At 40.7% G+C, this 18,405-nt stretch overlaps 1 protein-coding gene across 1 annotated transcript in view; it reads left to right on the top strand.

Moving 5' to 3' along the window:
- ryr2a (ryanodine receptor 2a (cardiac)) overlaps positions 1–18,405 on the top strand; it is a 311,203-nt gene that overhangs the window by 285,959 nt on the left and 6,839 nt on the right. The window contains exons 108-114 of the mRNA XM_026177557.2: positions 7,018–7,078; positions 8,896–9,042; positions 9,154–9,288; positions 14,297–14,453; positions 16,881–16,945; positions 17,129–17,229; positions 18,113–18,164. Of these exons, the coding sequence (XP_026033342.2) occupies positions 7,018–7,078; positions 8,896–9,042; positions 9,154–9,288; positions 14,297–14,453; positions 16,881–16,945; positions 17,129–17,229; positions 18,113–18,164 (718 nt within the window). The remainder of the gene's footprint in view (positions 1–7,017; positions 7,079–8,895; positions 9,043–9,153; positions 9,289–14,296; positions 14,454–16,880; positions 16,946–17,128; positions 17,230–18,112; positions 18,165–18,405) is intronic.

The raw sequence follows: 18,405 nt of genomic DNA, 5'->3' as shown, positions 1-18,405 counted from the left end.
GATCCAGGCATAAATCCCATTAAGATCCTTTGGGATGACTGTAGGTATCTTGTTCACTCTCCAAAACCCTCAAATATGGCTGAATTAAAACTGTGCAAAGAAAAGGGAGCAAAAATTCCTCCACGGCGATATGAAAGACACAATAAGCAATAAGCAAATGCCTGGTTGCAATTTTTGCTGCTGGTTGAACAACTAATAAAAGTTTAGGGGCAGTTACTTTTTCACACAGGATTTGGGCAGATTTTTTTCTCTTAATAAATGAGATCATCATTTAAAAACTGCATTTTGTTTTTGCTCAGGTTGTCTTTGTCTAATGTTAAACTTTGTTTGATGACCTAAAACATGCAAAGGTGACAAATATGGAAAAAAAAAGCATCAGGAAGTGAGCAAATTTCAAAAGTACTGTACAAAGAATTAAAACATGTAATATGGCTGAAAGCAACACAGCAGTATGAGTATGTGTGAAAGGAGACACTGCAGAGTAATATAGTATTAGAAGTGTGTAAGCACTTTGGTCAGTAAGATTGGAAGATAGCTGCCTGGAAAAATGCCAATTGTCAGATCATCAATATTGCAACTCTATCATTAAGACAGGGATTATGATGGATTTTATTCAAGTATTTGATTAAATTAATTATTACGAGTTTTCCTTTCCACTGCAGCTTTGGTGTTTAATAATTCATGAGCAAGCAAAAACAAATGTAAACAAAATGTAAAACATAGGCTTAGACTACGTGCATATTTGATATAAGGTCAAAAAGTACAAATAGGTGTCCATTTAAGGATCATATGTTAATGTGAGGGGCGATTGTGGCTCAAGAGTTGGGAGTTCGGAAGGTTGCCGGTTCGAGCCCTGGCTCCGACAGTCTCGGTCGTTGTGTCCTTGGGCAAGACGTTTCACCCGTTGCCTACTGGTGTTGGCCAGAGGGGCCGGTGGCGCAAGTGTTCGGCAGCCTCGCCTCTGTCAGTGCGCCCCAGGGTGGCTGTGGCTACAATGTAGCTGCCATCACCAGTGTGTGGATGTGTGTGTGACTGGATGCGTAAAGCGCTTTGGGGTCCTTAGGGACTAGTAAAGCACTATACAAATACAGGCCACTTACCATTTACCAATGTTTAAATAACTTAATAAATTAATTCAATTCAATTTTATTTATATAGCGCCAAATCACAACAAAAGTCGCCTCAAGGCGCTTCATAGATACAGAGAAAAACCAACAATCATATGACCCCCTGTGAGCAGCACTTTGGCGACAGTGGGAAGGAAAAACTCCCTTTTAACAGGAAGAAACCTCCAGCAGAACCAGGCTCAGGGAGGGGCGGGGCCATCTGCTGTGATTGGTTGGGGTAAGAGAAGGAAGACAGGATACAGACATGCTGTGGAAGAGAGACAGAGGTTAATAACAGATATGATTCAATGCAGAGAGGTCTGTTAATACATAGTGAGTGAGAAAGGTGACTGGAAAGGAAAAACTCAATGCATCATGGGAATCCCCCGGCCGCCTACGTCTATTGCAGCATAACTAAGGGAGGTGGGGCCAGGTTTCACAATGAACACACCCGAAACTCTGGCTGATTGGGACCCACGCCCAGTTTCACACCTTGGCTCAGGCGATTAGAGGATCATCAGGGGGTCCTTTTGTCCCTCTGTGGGGGGAAACTCCCACTAGGTTTATATCTGGGACTCTCCACCATTTGACCTTAGAACTGAAGAAGCTTCTCGGATGAGAGGTGAAACGTCTTCAAGCAACTTAAAGAAGTCCAGACGCTTTTCTTTGCAAGCTCCTTTGACTACGATGACCTGGATGACTGAGAACCTTCACAGACATAACTAAGGGAGGATTCAGGGTCACCTGGTCCAGCCCTAACTATATGCTTTAGCAAAAAGGAAAGTTTGAAGCCTAATCTTGAAAGTAGAGATAGTGTCTGTCTCCTGAATCCAAACTGGAAGCTGGTTCCACAGAAGAGGGGCCTGAAAACTGAAGGCTCTGCCTCCCATTCTACTTTTAAATACTCTAGGAACAACAAGTAGGCCTGCAGTGTGAGAGCGAAGTGCTCTAATAGGGTGATATGGTACTACAAGGTCATTAAGATAAGATGGGGCCTGATTATTTAAGACCTTGTATGTGAGGAGCAGGATTTTGAATTCAATTCTGGATTTAACAGGAAGCCAAAACAGGAGAAATATGCTCTCTCTTTCTAGTCCCTGTCAGGACTCTTGCTGCAGCATTTTGGATTAGCTGAAGGCTTTTCAGGGAGTTTTTTGGACATCCTGATAATAATGAATTACAGTCGTCCAGCCTGGAAGTAATAAATGCATGAGCTAGTTTTTCAGCGTCACTCTGAGACAGGATATTTCTAATACAGCCAACAGGGGGAAAAAATGATCAAAAATGGGTTTGTTTTAGAATCTTTGTTTCTTTTTTTGATGCTCATCAGGGAAAGACAAAAGATCCCTCAGAGAGATGTTCCACAAATGGCGGCGCTATTTTCTGGATAACTGATTAGTTAGTACATAGTGATTTTATAACTGCTGGTCTCTAATCTGGAGCACAACCTGCTCCAGAACAGGTTAGATTCATAGCATAAGTCACCATTGCAAGTTGCATTATGTTGGATATTATGAACTTTCTTTGCTCACGTAAATATTAGGGGTGCGACGATACACAAAATTCACGGTTCGGTTCGATACTTTGGTGTCACGGTTCGATATTTGTTCGATACAAAAAAAAATGTTCATGCCTTTTTAATTTGTCATTTATTAAAATTATAAATATATATTTTAACTCAAAAGTACAGTTTTTAAATTTAACCCTAACCCTTGTGCGTGTTTTTTATTTTGACAGCGAATGCGCACCTGCGGACCACTTATGTGCAGCCCTGGTTATTTAGCTCGTCATATTGCAGCCACAGAAATTCTTTTGTCCATGAAACCATAAAGCTGCACTTTCTTTTTGCCTTATAGTCTGATTTGTCATAACTTCTCCGTTTTGTGGTAAGCTTTTCTTTGGCTGTCACTTCTTCACCCTGACCTGTCTTATTTGGCTCAGCAGAACTGAAATATAAATCCTGCTGCTTTTACACACGCACTCATATAAGCTCAGCGATTCTCTGCGCGATCAACCTCTCACATGTTTAAGCTGCAGGAGATTTCACTTGTCATGTTTGCATAGTAAGCTAACGATTGATAAGACGATGTCAGAGGAATTGGTGCGCAAATTATCATCACTCACCAATCATGTGCTAACGGCTGTCTAAATGACTTGGGTAAAGTTTGTAGCATGCTTGTTGTTTTTGTCTGCTTCCACTTGTCTTTGCACTAGGATGATGTCGGTGTAAATGTGCAGTCATATTCGTCGTGTTCCCACTAGTGCTTTCAGGTTAATCTCGTTGAAATGACCTTAACGCCACAACACGGCAAATCTCCGTTAACGAGCTACCCCTGATCGCCCCGTGCATGGGGCTAGACGGCCAACACGTTAACGATCTAACTGCGCTAACACACTAGCTCCCACCCATGTAATTGAGCATTGCGTGGCACATCCAACATACTGTTTTACTTTAGTCCATGACGCGCTTACCTTCAGGGTCATACGTCACATGAAAACCAAAATAATTCCAAACGCCAGATCTGAATGAGGGTGGGGAGGTCCATGTTGCAAGGAGAGCTTAACTTCTGTCTCGCTAGCTTGCCCTGCGCTCTTCCTTCTGACGATGCTGTCTGTGTTGAGCGCTCAGTGGATCTGCGTTCGACAGTGCAGGCTGCACTGTCGAACGCAGATCCACTGAGCGCTCAACACAGACAGCATCGTCAGAAGGAAAGTTGATAAAATAAATTACAAATTTTGTATTGTTCGATACATATGCGTACCGAACCGAAAGCACTGTATCGAACGGTTCAATATCGATGCAAATATCGATATTAGTAACTCTTATTTGGCACATAATGATCCCTATGAGTGTCACCTACTTCAAAAGGGTAGTTACACTCATCCCCCCTCCCTTTTCAAACACCTTCGATGCCTGTCTGACATGTCTTCCCAATGTGATGTTTGTGTAAAGTTTGGTCAGAGGGTTCCTTTGTAAGTGCGCATGTGACATTAGCATACTGCCTGCTGTAACCTATAATTTCCTTTAGGATCAATAAAGTATTTCTGATTCTTATTCTGATTAGAGGATGGTGATAAATTGGTGATTCAAATCTATAAAGAACATAAAAATATAACAGTAAAATGCAACATTTTTACAAACCAGGAGATTAATGCTGCAGAAAATGGTTAATACTTAGCACACCAAGTGTTAAAATAAACATTTAATTTAAAGTTAATTATTTTTTGGTCAAACTTTTAGGTCAAATTACCTTAACTCCCGAACCACTGGCACAATTGAAAAATTCAAATGGTTCCTGAAAGCATCAACTCTTTTTCAGTAAGGCTCAGGCCCAGGCAGGCGCCACATCCAAATTTTGGCAAATAACAAAGAAAACAAAAGAGCAAAAAGCAAAAACAAAACTATAAAAACATGGCTGTGTGTGTGTCTTCTGTAGGGCTCCATCACACTCACTAACTCTCTCTTCTCTCAACCAACCTCCAACCGTCTTTTTGGGGTTGCTGCAACACTGTGCCAGGGATTACTGTAATGACCCTAAAATCCCTGACAAGCACAGAGTCACTGTTTTCAGGAACCATTGAAAGTCTTTCATTTGAAATGGTTCAGGACTTATGGGAGTTACAGATGTTGAAAATGTTGCAAAACACCTGTCTGAGGCTAGTGACAGGTTAGGCTGATTATTTCATTGTGAAGGGCACTGTTGGCACTGCTGTTTATTTCAAATCAAATCAAATCAAATCACTTTTATTGTCACATCACATGTGCAGGTACATTGGTACAGCACATGTGAGTGAAATTCTTGTGTGCGAGCTTCACAAGCAACAGAGTTGTGCAAAATACAATAATGTAAACAAGCAAAATACAAGAATGGCTACATCTGAAACTAATAAATACATGTACAATATATAATAGTATATGCATTTCTGGATGTGTATACTAAATATTTTTCTACGTGTGTGTGTGTGTGTGTGTGTGTGTGTGTGTGTGTGTGTGTGTGTGTGTACACAGATTTTACAAATTAAATAGAGTAAACAATGAATAGAATATATAAAATAAATAAAATAAAATATACAGAGTTGAGACATGTGCAAAACAGTGGCATTACTGTACAGTATGGAGTGCATAATGTTAAAGTTCCAGTAGTGAAGCTGAGGTGTCTATGACGTGTTCAGCAGTCTGATGGCCTGGTGGAAGAAGCTCTCTCAGTCTGCTGGTACGGGACCGGATGCTGCAGAACCTCCTTCCTGATGGAAGCAGTCTGAACAGTTTATGGCTGGGGTGACTGGAGTCCTTGATGATCCTCCCCGCTTTCCTCAGGCAGCGCTTCCTGTAGATGTCTTGGAGGGAGGGAAGCTCACCTCCAATTATCCGTTCAGAGCACCGCACTACTCGCTGGAGAGCTTTGCAGTTGTAGGCGGTGCTGTTGCCATACCAGGTGGTGATGCATCCAGTGAGGATGCTCTCAATGGCACAGTGATAGAAGGTCCTGAGGATGCGGGGGCTCATGCCGAATCTTTTCAGTCTCCTGAGAAAGAAGAGGCGCTGCTGCGCCTTCTTCACTGTTTTGTTTGTGTGTACTGACCACGTAAGATCCTCAGCCAGGTGTACTCCAAGGAACCGGAAGCTGCTCACTCTCTCCACAGCAGCGCCGCTGATGGTGATGGGGGTGTGTACTTCTCTGCACCTCCGGAAGTCCACTATCAACTCCTTTGTCTTTGCGACGTTGAGGGTGAGATGGTTGTCTTGACACCAGTGGGTCAGGGCGCTGACCTCCTCCCTGTAAGCCGTCTCATCACCGTTGGTGATAAGACCCACCACTGTAGTGTCGTCCGCAAACTTCACAACTTCACATTTCTAAGGCACAGTAGCATATTAGAGCTCTGAAATTTTAAATAGATCTAATTAAACATTTAAGTCTACTGTCCCACAACATAATAAGATGTGAAAATCAATTTAGTCTGTCAGCAGATCAAAGTAAAATTATTTTCATTGACTTTCCGTGCCAGTTACACACTCCCCTTCTTATCCCAAATAAGCACACCCTCCAAGCAGCAACTATCACACACATACCAGTCATAGAAAAAAAGTGTGTTTCAGTGTTAAATTTTGTGCAATTTGCCGTAAATTGTCTACCACAAACCTTAGTAGAGTTTAAGTTTCGGTAGAAGAGTCAAGCTGTGCTCATTAGTCTAGCATAGAAAATTTTTAAATTTCTTTTTAATTATTAGATCAGATTATTTTATTTCTATTTTTTGTAACTCCATTTAAAAATGCAGTTTGCCAGTTAGGTAATCGAATAATGATCAGTTACAGCTGACTTACAGGCCAGTCACCTGTCAGTCAAAGTGGCCATGCCCTTACCTTCCATCACTGTCCAAATGACCCACCATACAGTTGTTATGAAGTTTAAAACTGTACTGTACAGGGCAGGTTCTAGGTGTGCATTTTAATGGTATTTAGTGGAGGATTTTAAATTGTAAACTGTTGGTTACATAGCCCTTTTCTACTCTACTTCAGCATTTAAAGCTCACGTAGAGCTCAAACTTCAGAGAAGAACACAAAGGAGATTTCCTGCATCTGTCAGTCTGGCTGACAGTGACTTTAATAAAGTCATGGTTCCATGGGGTCATCCTCTATGGGGGATTTGGATTAATAAGAAATTTTCTGCAACAAAGAATAGCAGGTACAATCATGTAAACAGAACTGCAGTATTGTTTATCTGAACACTGAACAAGACATGATCCTGTCACATTTACATAAGTTTTCAAAGTGGTTATACCAGGTAAAGGCGCTAAGATATCTTCAGTTCTCATAACAGAGAGCCCCTTTCATTTAAACCATTTCTGTTCACGTTTTCATCAAAACATGAAACATGTAAAAAGACTTTGTTTCTTCTCACTGTGTTCACAGGTTGAACTCTGTTGATGTCAAGTACCAGATCTGGAAGCTGGGGGTTGTGTTCACAGACAATGTAAGCAATCAGAATCACTCAGGACAGCGATGTGTGGCTCCATCATGTGGATTCCCTGCAGAAGTTCTTAACTCTTTTGTCTTTTTTGTTTATATCAGAGTAATTTCACAGGGACATTTTTAGTTTACCTCAACTTTTTTTCTAGTTCCTGTTTAAAATGTTTTAAAGTTGCTTATGGCATTTAACATCAATAGCAGTAACGGCATCATATGACCTGTTGTATCGGCCCATAACATTATAAGATAAAATTCTGGTTATTGTGTCTGGCAATTATGTCATATAAAAATATTGGGATAAATATGAAGCATTTGGCTCATCGTTTATAAAGCAGTGCTCCTACATTAATACATATTAGTATCTAATAAATTGATTTTTTAATTCAGGGAGTTACTAGTTTCATAGTTTGTCATTTTGTTTGACCTCATCAAAAGTGAGTCAAATGTATGCCTTACTGAAAAACCAGTAGTGTTTTCTTCACAGACATGTCTTGAAGTGACTTCCATGGTGCAGATATTATACTGTACTGGGTAGCACTTTATAATAATGTCACACTATTAAGCCTTACTGAGGTAATAGTAAGGTATTAGCAAGTCATATCATTACTTCTTCTTACTATGCCATTTCTAAATATAAATGTAATGGGGTGGCTGTAGCTCAGGAGGTAAAGCAGGTCATCTACTGACTATCCCCGGCTCCCTCAGTCTGCAAGCCAAATATCCTTGGGCAAGATACTAAACTCCAAATTGCTCTCCAATGCATCTATCGGAGTATGAATGTGTGAGTGTTAGATAGGAAGCACTTAAAAGTGTAGAAAAAGGTGCTTGTGTGGGTATGAATGGGTGAAAGTGGCATGTTGTATGAAGTGCTTTGAGCGCTCCAGGACAGTAGAACACCGCTACATAAGAATCAGTCCATTTACCATGACAGATGGTAAACATCTGCACACTGGCAGGGGCCCTGGTTGAGATTCATCTTTAGTTCCTGAAGGCTTTGGAAGACTGCCATGGCTGTCACATCTCTGCAGAATATCTAGGCTTAGCCAGAGGGTGGAGGGTCTCCACTTTGGTGGCCTCAGGATTTAATCTTTTGTGGTGCTTTTTCCGGATGATGTGGTTCGTTGTGGTGTTGGTGTCATCAGGTGGTGACCTCGAGTTTGCACTGCAATAGTTTGCTACAGAGTGTGAAGCAAACCAAATCTGAGATCATGGATCTCAGCTGGAAAAGGTGGAGTGCCTACTCCACCTAAAGGACAGGTTACTGTCCCAAGTGGAGGAGTATTTCGGGGTCTCGTTCAGGAGTGGAACACAAGATGGACGGACGAATTGGGGCAGCATCCACAGTGATGTGGATAGTGTACCAATCTGTTGTGGTGAAACTGTCACTTCATTGGTCATTCTATGTTCCTACCATCACTTATCGTTACGAGTTCTAGGTAGTAACATAAAGAGTGAGGTTGCTAATATAAGTGGCAGAAATTAGTTTCCTAATTAGTTTCCTCTTTCTGAAGAGCGAGTGGGCTCTCACTTAGAGAGAGAGTGAGGTCATCCGAGAGGGACTCGGATTAGAGCTGCCGCTCCTCCACATTGAAGGTGTATAAATGTAAATGTAGCTGCTAACTGAGCAATGATCATGATGTGTCATCCACATCTGTGTCAAGAGTCATTAATCTATTGTCTGGTAATTATCATTTGAAATGTTTTATGATGCTTTTATTTGATTTATTAGCTACACAATCAGCAGCCTGGATGTTACCTAATATTGTAAACCAGCGGCTCATTTACACTCATTGACTGAATTTCCATCTTCCGTCCTTGTAGTCCTTCCTGTATCTGGCCTGGTATATGACCATGTCCATTCTGGGTCACTATAACAACTTCTTCTTTGCTGCCCATCTACTGGACATTGCCATGGGTTTTAAGACACTGCGTACCATTCTCTCCTCAGTCACACACAATGGCAAACAGGTGAGAACACTATATGAATATTATAAAATTAAACATTTGTCAATATTGAGTGAAGCTTGTGATATTTGCCCTTGTTTGCATCACAGCAGTCTTTTCTTGCCCCTTCTCCAGCTAGTGCTAACTGTTGGCCTATTAGCAGTGGTGGTGTACCTCTACACAGTAGTGGCCTTCAACTTTTTCAGGAAGTTCTACAACAAGAGTGAAGATGGAGAACTGCCAGATATGAAGTGTGATGACATGCTGACAGTGAGTATGACATGTATTAGACTGTAGTGAACCGGAATAATAGTGCTGGGCAGATGATCAAAACGACAGATAATTTGCATCACAGCATGTGTTAAGAATCAGTCAGTTTCACAAAACAAGTTATCTAAAATGAAAGAACAGGGCTATAGAGTCGGCCTTAAAATGGAAACATTACATATATAAATACTAACTTACACCATGGAGCCCTGCTCTCAGAATCGGTCCTAGATTTAACACTGTCTGTGAAACTGGATTTAATAAAAAATTGTTTAAATTGAAAGGTTTTAGAACATGTTTAGCACCATCCTGTGCCTGTTCAGAGCAGGATGTCATTAGGTTGGATGCACTTACATTAGTTTATGCTAATTTCCTAGTTTATAACTAGTGACAGAACAGTTAATTTGCTGGAAAACAAGGTGACTAAAACTAAAAGTCAGTTTGAGGGGGTCCTGTTTGTATGGGCCCTTCAGTTTGATGAGCCAGAATATAAAGAAACTCAGAAAGAGATGAGAAACAAAGTAACTGACCTCTATCAGTCTGTCTGTCATCTAGTATCATCTGTCAATCTGTCGTCTATCATAGAAGGTTACAAAGCCATGTCTAAGGCTTTTTGGGATTCCAGTGAATAATAATAACTTTATTTATGAACAAGTGAGTCTTCAGCTTAGCTTTAAAAACCTCCACAGAGCATGCCTGCCTAATCCCACAGAAATGGGGCACAAAAAGAAAAAGCACGTTCCCCGATAGTTTTTTTTTCTGGCTCTAGGAACTTTTAAAAGGCCAGAATCCTGGGATCGGAGAGCACGGATGGAACATAAGGGTGCAAGAGATCAGAGAGGTATGAAGGTGCCAAACCATAAAGCCTTTTAGGTGAGCAGCAGTAACATCTGCTCGAACCTGACAAGGTAGCTGATGAAGGGATTTCAGTACAGGGGTAATGTGCTCAAATTTTCCAGTTTTAGTTAAAATGCGAGCAGCTGCATTTTGCACCATCTGTAAACCTCTAAAACTTTTCTTTGGTAGCCCAGAAAGGAGACCGTTACAATAATCGATACATGAAGACAGAACCTCTGCAGTGTCGCTTGATAAAACTTGTCTGATTCTGGCTGTGTTCCTTAAATGATAAAAGGCGGTCTTTGTTATCTCTTTTACATGAGACTCGAAAGAAAGCACCATGTCGAACCACACGGCCAAGTTTTTAACCTTGTCCCTGCAATTTATGACATAGTCATCAATTTTCAAGATAAAATTTTGGGACAATATTGAAATTTTTGTGGTCCAATGACCATCAACTCTGTCTTATCAATATTAAGAAGCAGGAAATTATCCGATAACCAGCCCCTAATTGCAGATAGACACGATTCTAATTTAGACACTTCAGCACAATTTCCAATGGTTAAAGGAACATAAAGCTGCAGGTCATCAGTGTAACAATAGAAGGTTACATTAAAAGAACGTAAAAGAAGACCAAGACGCAGCAGATACAGAGAAAACACCAATGGTCCAAGTACGGAGCCCTGAGGGACCCCATTGTCATGAATCGCTGTGTGGCAGGCAAGCAGGAGTGGTGGACCCAAAATGCAGAACTCAGACACGGAAGTGAAACTTAAGGCGCAGCTTTATTGCTGGGAAAAACCTCGTACAAACTAAACTCACCAAAAGAAAACCAAAAGTCAGAACAGAGGAACCAAGGACTGAAACACTGGAAAGAAACACTAAACTGGAGCAGGAGACCAAACACTAGGAACATAGAAGCAGAACACACAGCAAGTTGAGGGTACGACGCGACACTGACACAGAGAAACACAGGGCTTAAATACACAGATGGCAGTAATCAAGGGATGAGAGACAGGAGGGGAATACACCTGGGAGAAATCACAGCTGACGAGACAGGGGAAACGTAAACTGAGCACACTCACATACGACACAAACCTTCACAATAAAACAGGAAACTCAGACACATGGAACCAGACAAGACATTGAACTAAACAGACAGATTCACAAACAGATGGGGTGACACCATAGACAGAGACAGACTCAAAGGCAGACCAAATATAACACACAGAACTCAAACAATAATAATCATCATCATCATAAACTAGAAAATGATAACTAAAAGCGCTGGGTCACCGACCCAGGACCATGACACCCATGCCTCACTGCACAGGTCTCGGAGAGATCATTTTTCAAGCTAACAGTCTGAGATCTCCCAGACAGGTAGGATCTCAGCCATGATAAAACATTTCCTATAACTCCAATAAAATCCATGGTCCACAGTGTCAAACGCAGCGCTTAGATCCAACAGTAATAAAACTGAAGTTCGATCATTGTCTGCATTTACCAGCAGATCATTTACCACTTTGACTAAAGCTGTTTCTGTGGAGAGATTTGGTCTAAACGCAGACTGAAATGCTTCAAACAGATTGTTAGTTGACAGACGCTCAGTGAGTTGCTTAAAAACAACTTTTTCAAAGACCTTAGACAAAAAAGACAGATGTGAGATGGGTTTGTAGTTTGCAACCATGTCAACGTCCAGTCCAGGCTTTTTCAAGATTGGCACGACCACAGCTGATTTAAAACAGACAGGGAAGACTCCGGTCATCAATGAAGTATTTAAAACGAAACAGAATGTAGGGTCCTAATACTGACCACAGTTCCTTTATAACCCAGGCTGGTAGAGGATCCAAAGAACAGGTTGTACATCGAGCTGCTTTTACAACCTTAGTTAATCCAGACAGAGAAATAACCTTGAAGTCAGAGAACAGTTTATCAGCACCAACAGGCAAAGCAGCTGAGTAGTCTGACGAACTGCTCGAGGAGGGAGTGATCTGATTTCTAAGTGTTTCAGCCCTGTCTCTGAGAAACATAAGAAAGTCATGAGCTGTCAAATTTGAACAGGAGAGTTGACTTACTCTCTGTAAGTTGCGACACTGTGTTGAATAAAAGTTTTGAGATATGTTCATGGCTCATGATGAGATTTGAGAAATAATTTGCTTTCGCTGCAGACATCGAACATTGAAAAAAAGACAATGGGTCTTTCCGAGCCTGGAGAAATCAAGTCTGGAAGATCGCCAGCGACGCTCTGCTTTTCTACAATTTCTTCTCAAATTCGAGAGCTCCTCATTTAGCCAGGGCATAGGGTTCCTTTTTTTCACATTTTAACTTCTTTACAATAGCAACAGAGTCCAATAGTTCAAGAAGTGCGTTATTAAAATTCACAGTCAAAATGTCCACACATAACTCTGGGAAAAATGGGGTCCAACACATCAGGCAAATGTAATTTAACTCCAAGCAATGCTTCGTGGCTAATATGATGAGATGATCTGAGGGGCAGTTTCCCCTCTCAGAAGCTGGAAATTTAGCAATTCAAATATCAAATAAAATTACTGAATGGTCTAAAATAGGTAAAACACAATTTTCAGTCACTGATACATTCAGTCCATAACACAAGGTCTAGGGTGTGGCCCTTACGTGTTGGCCCAGACACAAATTGTGTGAAGTTTAGGGAATCAATTACATTCAAGAAATCCTTGACCAGGGGTTTATCCTCACAACGTAGATGTACATTAAAGTCCCCCACTATAAGGATCCTTTCATAGTAAGCGATAAAACATGTCAAGAAGTCTGAAAATTCCGAAATGAACAAGTCATTATATTTAGGTGGACGATAGATGACTATAATTAGAACCACGGGACAGCTTAAAGTCAGGAGATGGGTGAGAGCCATTACTCATAAATGAAAGAAACATAGAACACCTGTGAAGCTTCTCAGGATGACTCAAATACTTTTTTGTACCCAAAGCTAATACTGGGATGTCTGGTATGCACTGCTGCAGTTCACTTTCTTGGCTGTGGGAAGTTGCTCCCATCAAGTTTGTCTCACTAAAACTTCATTTTTTGCTGTCTGTAAAGAGCACACACTTCCATTTATGGACAGAGAGCTTTGAGTCAGTAGTTTTAGTCTCGGCAGTGTTACCCTCAGGCAGTAAGAAGATTACTTATTTTGTCCGCTTCTTTTTCAGGCATCTATTACGTTTTTGGGAATAGCAACAGTGCAAGTAATATAAATAATTCTATGTTACTAACCTGAGCCTTTACTGTGATTTAAGCTCAATTTAAGACTGTCTTTGGGGGTTACCTTATTTGGCTCCAGGAAGTCTGTCCAAAATTGGTGAGCTGGATAAGGGCATTTGGAGTATCAGAATCAGCTGATATACCAGTTTCATGATAGCAGTGCCTACCTACCTTACCTATGCAGCACAAGCTTCCATTGTTTAGCCAGTTTAAAAGAGACAACTTTGTGACATAGTAAAGTCTAACCAAAGATGTGGCCATGAAACAGAAATGGAACAATTATGATGAATTTAAATGTTGGAAGTGTAAGCCATTACCTATACATAAGCACCTGTGTCATTAATGCAGGTCAGTGTGAGTCGGGGTGAAAGATAAGTGTATCGCAAAGCCAAACATTAGACCATCTTGTCAGTGATGAGAGACATGCCAAGTACAAACAGACTCAGCTTAGATGAGAATGTTTTCTGCTGCTAAGCCATCTGAAAGAAATACTATATAAGGGCTCTATGGTATTTTCTGAGGGTAGAAGGAAGCCTTCTGTCACCCGGAAATTTCAGGACACACAAACACACACTAATCCCCTATAGTCAGCCACCCATTGCATTCCATAGAGCTCTTTTGTCTCCTATTAGGGGCTAAGTGTTGCAGCTCTGCCTGTCTGTAGTTCAAGAAGGTGACAGCCGCTTAGTAGGATGGTGAGATGCACTAATGAATGGCACTGCCCTAGCAAGATTGGTCTCCTTCCTTACAATAAGGCTTATAGTAGCAAAAAATGGTCAGATGGTGCGTTCCATGTGAAAGCAGAAGTCGGAATTTCCTGCTGTTCAAGCTGTTTGTGACAGTCATGGTTCTGCCCATTAAAAACCCAATGCAAAAGATTTGACCTCTGTTACCCCTGTACCCCCCTTCCTGTGTATCTCTCTCTGTTCCTCAGTGTTACATGTTCCACATGTATGTGGGAGTGCGAGCAGGTGGAGGAATTGGTGACCAGATCGAGGATCCAGCTGGTGATGAGTACGAAATCTACCGGATCATCTTTGACATCACTTTCTTCTTCTTTGTCATTGTAATCCTCCTGGCTATCATCCAGGGTGAGGCATCCTACACATACATGCACACAAACAGTTTAATGGAAACACAAGCAGTTAATTAGGCAACTATTAGCCAAATGAATACATTTTAATATTGTAAAGTAGAGTAAACACCACAGGAAGTGGTGATTCAAATGTATAATTATTTTGAGAGCAATCATTTCTGGTTCTCTTTGGTTTCCAATATTTTGGTTGTTCTGTTTATTTCAAATTGACTAGACTAAATAATCGCGATGTCTCTCCAAAGTGGAGTACACTTGAACACCACCTTAAACAGTTTCCTGCTTGTAAATTCAGATAAAACTGAGCTTATTGTACTTGGCCTTAAAAACTTCAATGAAACATAGTGCCTAACCAGATACGAACTCTGGGGAAAGGATATGTGCATACTAAACAAAATATAGGACTGCTTTCTTTGCACAACATCTCTAAAACTAGAAATATTCTGTCACAGAGTGACGCTGAAAAACTATTTCGTGCATTTATTACTTCTAGGCTGGACTATTCATTATTGTCAGGATGTCCTAAAAACTCCCTGAAAAGCCTTCAGTTAATCCACAATGCTGCAGCAAGAGTCCTGACAGGAACTAGATATATTGTATTTCTCCCATACTAACGTCTCTTCATTGGCTCCCTGTTAAGTTCAGAACTGAATTTAAAATCCTCCTCTTCCCATAAAAAAACGTAAACATTACTTATTATTAAACTCTGCCTATCTTCCACAGTGTGCCTTTTATCTACAATAATACAAAAAAACAAGCACAAACCCCAACAATCATATGACCCTCCTACGAGGAACCACTCTGGGAAGGAAAAACTCCCTTTTAACAGAAGGACACCTCCAGCAGAACCAGGGTCAGGGAGGGCGGCCATCTGCCACGATTGGGCTGGGGGAAGGAAGGCAGGACAAAGACGTGCTTTGAAAGAGAGCCAGAGATTAAAAGTAACTAATAATTAAATGCAGAGCGGTGTACAAACACAAAGTGAGAGAAAAAGGTCACTAAAGAAGAAACAGTGCAACACGGTAACTAAGGGAGGTTCAGGGTCACCTGGTCCAGCACTAACTATATGCTTTATCAAACAGGAAAGTTTGAAGCCTAATCTTAAAAGTAGAGATAGTGTCTGTCTCCTGAATCCAAACTGGAAGCTGGTTCCACAGAAGAGGGTGTACTGTACTGTAAACTCTCAATCAGAACACCTAAGATGGGTTTAGATGGGTCTTCTTGCATGAAAGTGAACTAAAATATACCACCAAGGCAACGGACCAGTGGCGGAAGAAGAAGCAGCACGTTAGTTGTGCTGCCTTCCATGGAGTGGCCGAGCCAGTCTGCAGAGCTCAGTCCAATAGAAAATTGATTGATTGATTGAATCTTTATTTTGAACATGTTGAAAAAGTACAACAAAATAGAATTAAAAGAGACAAATGAACAAAGCAAAACAAAAGGAAAACGAGCAACCACAACTCCAAATAACGTTCATGTTCAAAAAGGAGCAGGAAGAAGCATATGCTTGTTTAATCCCACCCCTTTTCCACTATCTAGTATCAATAGACTACAGAAATCTGTGGAGGCTTTGAATTCCCAAGAAGGAGCCAAGTAATCTGAAGAATTTCTGTAAAGAGGGATGGGCCAAAATCACTCGTAAGATGTGCAAACCTGGTGATCACCTAAAAGAAATGCCTTACCACTGTGTGTGCCAACAAGGGTTTCTTCACCAAGTGCAAAGTCATATTTTGGTTGGGGATTAAACATCTGTTTCACTCAGTGATATGCAAACCAATCCATAACTTCAATGAAATTTTAGATTTTAGGTTGATATTCTTTCTCTCTCCATTAAAATGTAACTACCATAAAAATTAGAGACTGTTCATTTCTTTTCCAGTGAGAAACGTTAGTGGTAGTAGAAACTGAGTAGGGACCAAATAATTATTTCCCTCTGCCACACATATTGACAATGATGATAACTAAGCTTGTCAAAAACAAAAGTTTGGGGCCTAATCGTAAAAGTAGGGTGTCTGTCTCAGGAACCCAGACTGGAAGCTGGTTTCATTGGAGAAGAGTTGGTTAGAGCTGAGGGCTCTACCTCCCATTCTACTTTTGGAAACAAACCAAGCGTTGGCTTACATTCTGACACTACAGTGCTCAGTTGGATTAATATGATATTATGAGGCTTTTAAAATATGATGGGTCCTGGAACATTCAGGATTTTGCATCTGTGTAGGCTTTGTCTTTAGTGTTTATATCCTTCCCTATAGGGACATACACACTTTGGACGTAATATAGAGAATGTAACTGAATAGCAAAAAAGACTCCTTTAGAAGTATTATAGTAGATATAGTAGATAGCCTGTGGTTTTCATATCTATTGTTGTATTCAGTGTAATAATGTGGACCAGCATGTTTAAGCTCCACCCTCTCTGAAATCCTAGGGTTAATCATTGATGCTTTTGGAGAGCTGAGGGATCAGCAGGAACAAGTGAAAGAAGACATGGAGGTGAAAACACACAAAACAGTTCAATGCAGTTTTTTTTAAATTCAGGCATATGAACATGTAAAAATATAGATTTTGTGGTTCTTTTGTTTTGTATAGCTGTACCTCCAACAGAGGCATAGATGAAGATTGCCAATAGGTTACAATAAATGACAACCACCTAACTATCACGTGTTTCTCTTGCAGACCAAATGTTTTATCTGTGGAATAGGTAATGACTACTTTGACACCGTGCCACACGGCTTTGAAACGCACACTCTACAGGAGCACAACTTAGCCAACTACCTGTAAGTACGTCTGGAGAGTGTCTGTATTTCTGTGTGTGTTATTGTACCTTTTAACACCTACATCATCATAGATCATCACACCTACATAGTACACAGTCTTTCAGGTCAGTTAATGAAAGATAGGTACCCAATCTTGGTGTACTTGGGGCTTGGTCCCCAATCTCAGGTGGGCGATGATATCTATGATATTTGTCCTGGCTTGTTTGGTACCACAGCATTTGTGTTACACTGAGGTGTGTTTCCACATTATTATCCCCAGTGTTTGGACACTTATTATCCAGTTACATACATTTCAGTGTGGTATTACTCAACTGTAACCACAGTTGCTACCATGATACTACTTGGATATTAAGTGCTTGTTACTTTGGTAATTGAGTCCTAATGACTTAGAAATGACCACGTTACGTTCTTGTCTTTGCCTTGTTACCCTTCCCACTTTATTACTGAGCTGTAATAGAAAATACAACCAAAATTTCAAATGTCTGTTGACTTTAACCCTAAATACAGTACTGTGTCTTCAGCCAGCCCTCATTTCTTGGTATATTGGTTTATGTACAAGTTTCTTAAAATTGTTGTAAAGTCCAAGCTGTCATTAGGAGAGATGTGGGGCAAACCCTGGACAGGTTGTTAGTCTCTCAGAAGACAACAATTCACATGCACATTCACAGCTATGGCCAGAATCACCAATTAAGCTAACAAACATGTCCTTTGAATGTGGCAGGAAGCCTGAGAGAACCCACACAGGCAAGTTAAGAATACACAACTGCCTCCAACCAGCAAGTGCCACTGTAACCTCTGGCACTGATGCTGTGTGACTGATATATGCAATGATAATACTGTTTGTGTTTTCTAACAACTGTGTCTGTGTGTGTGTGTGCTTCAGATTCTTTCTGATGTATCTCATCAACAAAGACGAAACAGAGCACACAGGCCAGGTAAGCACCTTTCCAATCTCTCTGCCAGTAAATATACAAGACTGTCATCCTGTTACGTGGTCAGTACAGTTTAGCTTCAAACTCTCTCTAAGTGTTTCTAACAGTTTTTTAATGGCTGCTAACATTGTTAAAGCCTCAGTATGGAACATGGAAAATCACACTGTTTTTGAGCTAATCTTAATAGTTTCTTTCTTTATGTCCATAAGCAAGTGCTTAACAAATTTAGGTGCCCTAAATTAAG

This window comes from Astatotilapia calliptera, chromosome 8 (genome assembly GCF_964374335.1).
Source record: "Astatotilapia calliptera chromosome 8, fAstCal68.1, whole genome shotgun sequence".
Lineage (NCBI taxonomy): Eukaryota > Metazoa > Chordata > Actinopteri > Cichliformes > Cichlidae > Astatotilapia > Astatotilapia calliptera.
Note: the sequence above shows the minus strand (reverse complement) of the source record. Positions and strands in the feature narration are given on the sequence as shown.